The 5,665-nt window shown below is 46.3% G+C and overlaps 1 protein-coding gene across 1 annotated transcript; it reads left to right on the top strand.

Moving 5' to 3' along the window:
* Positions 1-1,733: 1,733 nt before the first annotated feature.
* Positions 1,734-4,753, top strand: LOC109760643 (WUSCHEL-related homeobox 5-like). Its single transcript, XM_020319453.4, has 2 exons — positions 1,734-2,253; positions 4,066-4,753. Exons 1-2 carry the CDS (start codon positions 1,803-1,805, stop codon positions 4,470-4,472), a joined length of 858 nt encoding a protein of 285 aa, XP_020175042.1. The 5' UTR covers positions 1,734-1,802; the 3' UTR covers positions 4,473-4,753.
* The last annotated feature ends 912 nt before the right edge of the window (positions 4,754-5,665 follow it).

The following is a 5,665-nucleotide window of genomic DNA, read 5'->3' as shown; positions in this document are numbered from 1 at the left end:
GTGTACAAACTAGGCATGCAAATTGGATAAGGAAAATATAGCACGTCCATCTCTATTGCCATCAGTAAGACACTAAAAGCAACCCCTAGCAGTAGGTATACAAATACATATGAAACATATGATGCCGAAGTGTCATTGCACAACCACATGAACACCCCACACAAGACGTTACCGTCTCTCTCCCATGGATGCTCTCAAGGGAGACGATTCCGGAGGTCTGCTCTTTCTCATTGTGCATGTCGAGAAGCGGGATGTGAATGATCTAGAGGCAGTGCAAGCTCTAGAATGTAACAGGCAATTATGTGTGGTGTGTATTTGTCTAGGACCCTAACAATCTTAATATAGACTTTAGACGATGATCACTAAGTTTCCTCCATTCCAACTTTTATCATGCTAAAAAGGATAAACGTCCATAGGTCCTAGCATGGCTCGACTCGTTCACGAAACATGACACACATGTTTGCATGAGGCAAGCCAAACGTCAGAGGTGGAGCGTGTGTATGTGCCCCCTTCTCAAGTTTCTAGTGATGTATAGAAGATGAAACCTTATATATTGGTCTAACCCACCCTCCACTAAGGGTGTGGGACTAAAGTTTCACACCTCATGTCACCCATGAATGGGCCAATTGGGTCTCTATGATTTTTTTAGAGATTATATGATTTATTTAATGGGCCTAGCCCATATACCCAGGATTCGTTGTTAATGCAATTTATGTTTAGCTTTTGAAAATGGACATGGTAACAATGGTAAGGTTTTATTTCCGAAGAAAAAGGAATGCGATTAATTTGATTTTGTTTTTAGCAAGAAACAGAAACCGCTTGAGCTATCAATGGATCGATAAAGAGCACAGCTGGCCGTGCACTGTTTACATGCTATACTTGGAACCAAGTTATTGTCGAGTCATATGGTACCAGAAACATCGTCGGTGTATTGTAGTCTACATACAACTGTGTCTGCACGGGGTCGGTATTGGTACCAGCTACTAATTTGGTTTTTTTTTTGTTTTTTTATGAAACACACAAACAAACTCATGTGTATTTCATGGATACAATAAACGAGAAGCATTTTGTGCTTTTAGGGGAGAAAATGAAAATAGAAACCACTTAACTGAGTGATTTCCTAGAGTGTCTGAAGTAATAGATCTAGAGGGAACACAACTGGCCATATGCCGTTTACATGCTACACTTGTGAAGAAGTTATTTTTCAGTCAAATGGTATCGGAGAACATCGCCGGTATGGTGTACCCTGATGTACATACAACTGTGTATGCATGTGATCGACTAGGACACGGGTAACAACTAATATCTTCATTTTTTACTTACATTTTATCTTCTAAAACACACAAACTCACGCGTATTTCTATCTAGATCCAAGAACCGAGAAATATGATTGCGCTTTTGGGGGAGAAAAATGAAAACCATTGACCGCGTGAATTACTAAATGGCCGAATAGATCTAGACGAATCATAACAACGCGCGTTTACATGCTATACTCGGAACAAAGTTATTTCGGTATAGGTACCAGCCCGTATGTTACTACATGTGTAGTGTTTTATCGTGATCACACGCGCGGTACACGGCACATAGCTGGCACACGAGTCTCGCCACGCTGCCGCGCCTCTGCTCGCCCCACGGGCCCATCCACAGCTTTTGACCGCGTGGCGACAGCGGCACAACCTCTCTCCCCCAGTCCTCCTCACCTTCCCACGGGCCTTTAAATACCCCCAACACCACGCCCGACGGCAAGCGCACACAGACGCAAAACCCAAGCGCAAAGAAAATCCCTACTTCCCTAGCTAGCCATGGAGAGCGTCGAGCACCACGACGAAGCCGCCACCGGCCTCTCCCTTTCCCCTCCCCCTACGTCGGCGCCGCTCTCCCCACTGATATCCCCCAACTCCGCGGCGGTGTCGGCGCTAGCGAACGCGTGTTGGGTGCCTACCAGGGAGCAGATCACGGTGCTGGAGGGGCTGTACCGGCAGGGGATGCGCACCCCCACCGCCGAGGAGATACACCAGGTGACGGCGAGGCTGCAAGAGCACGGCCCCATCGAGGGCAAGAACGTCTTCTACTGGTTCGAGAACCGGCTGCGCCAGAAGCAGAAGCAGCAGCAGCAGAGATCCGACTACTTCGCCAGGCAGCTCCGCCGTCCCCAGCCGCTGCCGACGCTCCGCAGGACCCCCGGCAAACCCTTCTCCCCGGTCCAGCTGCAGGCGCCGCCGGCGCCGAACCCTCCTGCATGCAACAGAGAAGGTACGTCCGCGCATAAACCCTCTCCATCTCTGCGCTCAGCCCGCCATTTAATTAAATCTGCTTTTGGCAATTGGCATGCATGTCTTGATTGATTAGCTCCCGGATGCGCCTGTGCGTTTCTTTGGTTGGCTTTACTTTGGGGTTTTGTTGGAAAGGGTATACATCTACGACTTTCCATTGCAATCCCCACGGCTTTCATGCGTCTGCTGGTCAAAGCTGGTCGTGTCATTGGATGGGATGGCATCCATCTGGGCAAATTACTAGCACGCATGAATGTTGACTCATCTATAGTCGTCATTTCAGAAAGTGACATGATGGTAGTTTGGTTCGTATGCATGCATGCACAAGGTTGCTTTGCTTGCTTGGCTGTATTCTTTTTGGTCACGATGTGCACGCACGGATGCAAGGTAGCATCATCTTTTCGCTTGTAGTAGCACATGCCGTTTATCGTTTTTGCCAGCACTATGTGTCAACCGGCTGATCTTTTGCAAAGATCAGCCGGGTAGCTAGCTGGCCGTAAGAGCTGTACCTCGATAGATGTTGGATCAAGCAGTAGCCATCGCCCCGCAACATCGCTCGTGTTGCGAGCCGTCGTCCTGGCAACATCGTCCGTGCCGGGAGCCGTGGCTGCAAAATGTCGCCGTTGTTGCCAAAGTTGTGGTCGCAACACCGATGATGTTGCAAAACCCGGAGGCTCGCGGCACCCAGCCTTGCTCAGAGCCATAACTTGCAACAGCGCCGTCTGTTGCGGTCGTCACACCCATGACTCTGCCGCTCCTTCACAGCTTCGGGGGTTGCCGCTCGCAACATTGTTGGATGGTCTTCTCTGGCAGCGGTGGTGTAGCGCCCCTGCACAAAAATTGCGGCGATGGTGCATGGCTCCAAGGAGATGCCATGTAACAACGGGAACAACCTTGAAGCATCAGTGCGGCAGCTGCTTGGAGAGGAATTAGACAGGCATGACCTGCCAAAGAAAATTCAATTTGGGCAAAAGGGCATGTGTCGGGAAGAAGACGATGACTCGAGGAGATAAGATTGCGTATGTGGATGATTTGTAGTACGCGTAGCGCTTGGCTAGGCAATCCGCAACACGCCCCGTATTGCGCTCGGCTGCCTGCAACACGATCTGACATTGCAAACACCTCTTCTTGGTCAGAAGGGTGTTGCACGCCGCACGATCAAACGTTGAAGAGTCAGTTGAGGAGAAGCCTTTTCCTTCTCATCTTGCCCACGAAGTGTCGCTGCGTAGAGTGTCAATGGAGCAGGGAAACCCTCGCAGTCATGGTCACACGATTTTACGTTGTAGGGCTAGGCTAGCATCCTGCTGCTGCTACCTTCTGTAGCTCTTTTAATCGTCTCTGCACTGTACATGCATACGCGCATGCCCCAGATTGGATGGAATTAACCGTCCTACACCCACGTGTCCAGACCTAGCGAGAAATTCTGCCCATATTGTAGGAAGACGGAAAATTTCTTGTGGGCCTGACAGTGGAACGAGGCGTGCCAGCCAATCCAGCAGCGAGTAGTTTGTGTTTGTACCATTTTTTATATATCAACTTGATCAAAATGACCATGATCGATTTATATTGCTCCTGTTTCTTTGAGTTTCAACGAAACCAACTTGATCTATTATCAAGAGAAATCTGTTTGGATATTCAGCGTAAGTTTATGAGCTTTCTGCTTCCCGATATTTTGCTGGACGTTGAGCAAAATATGGGAAACACACAAAAGATACTATCAATCCAAACATGCCCTCAAATTTTGGTTATACTGACATATTTTTTGTTGGATCCATATTTCTTTTTCTTGCAGCAATGTACATGCAGCAGCCATGCTACATGTCAGGGCCAGCAGCACAGGCCGCGGCTAATGCAACCTACTACTCACAGATGCAGACGCACATAATGTATCCGACTGCGGAGATGATGGCGCATGGCAATGTACAGGCACAGGCGCAGGCCGCCATGTACTACCAGGCAGCATCTCCGAACAACTCCAACACCCAACAAATGCGCGTACTCCAGTTCCCCCCGGCCGCCGGCAGCTATGGGGCGCATGATGCCTACTCCCACCGCCCCGTGCTTCTGAATCTGTTCCCACAGTACCCCACCTTTGCAAATCGCAAGAAGACCCGTTGCGTCGGGAGCGTTGGCTCCGCGAGGCCATCGACCTCAAGGTCGATCTCTTGGGAAATGGAGAGTCCCAAGATCCCCGACTGACACATTGTTGTCGATCTATGACTTCTTTGGTGAAGGCTACTGAAGGTGATGCATGATTGCTGATATGCTCGACAAGTACTTTGTTGAAATCATATAAGCTATCTCTCAGTCTCATGGACAAGCCATTGAGTAGATGTACCAGTTTTCTTTCATGGGATATTTAGTTGGAATGTTGGTTTACTTAGGTAATTAGGAGGAAAATGTGTATTGCTTCATAAACTTGAAGCATGCATCGGAAACCTTGTTAAATTTCATTGAGTTAGTCCAGTTAATTTTTTTTATTGCAAGGTGCATGTTCTATTTTGGTTTTAGCTTGTTTCATCATATCATTCATCTAACCATGGGCATGAAACAGTCGCCAATGTTCTCAATAGATTTCAGGTATCACCCCCTTTTCATAAGAATATAATTTTCCTTTTACTTTTAAAGGTCTATTTGAAATGATTGTAAGTTTTGAATGTCTACCGACGCTTTGTTCTCGCTTGAGATACAAATACATGTGGGTACACACAAACTATAACCGCTCCAAACATCCCCTTAGAGAAACTCGGAGGTGTATATGATTTTCTTTTCTTGTGAGAAAAAGAGGTATATTGTTCGATTAGTTGTTTAAGTCACGAAGTGTGAAGCACACACAAGTGTATCATGTGTAAACATTGTAGACGAGATAAGTATCATGGTCAAGCTCACACTACAATTTTGCTCGACATACCTAATGTTTTAGGCGTTACTGTCACATACCAAATTTCACAAATTTGACCCTCATTAGCTTTGCATTCTTTCTCTGGATTAATTCCAGAAAATGGTTAGCCCATTTTCCAAAAGGAAATTGAGCTTGAGCTTAACTTGTAAATCTTTTTCTAACTATATATTCTCTTCCAATATAAAAATTACAAGCCCAAGATTGTTGAGTAAGCATTTTTTTTCTTCAAAATAATCCCTTTTTAAACCCCTTTGTGAAGAGGCACCTTTTTAGACACAAATTTTCTGCCAACAAAATTACGGTAGTATCTTATGACCATCTATATTCCAACTATGCTAAAACATGAAATGCTCCAGTACAATTTTTTATTTCCAAAACTCCCAAAGTAAAAAAAATTGGTATCTAACCATTGAGTATTGACCCCAAACTTTTTGTGTAGTCTGTACACCTCATTCAAAAGCTACCCTATTAGTTTCAGCCCCAAGATTTT

Source organism: Aegilops tauschii, chromosome 3 (assembly GCF_002575655.3).
Source record: "Aegilops tauschii subsp. strangulata cultivar AL8/78 chromosome 3, Aet v6.0, whole genome shotgun sequence".
NCBI lineage: Eukaryota > Viridiplantae > Streptophyta > Magnoliopsida > Poales > Poaceae > Aegilops > Aegilops tauschii.
Note: the sequence above shows the minus strand (reverse complement) of the source record. Positions and strands in the feature narration are given on the sequence as shown.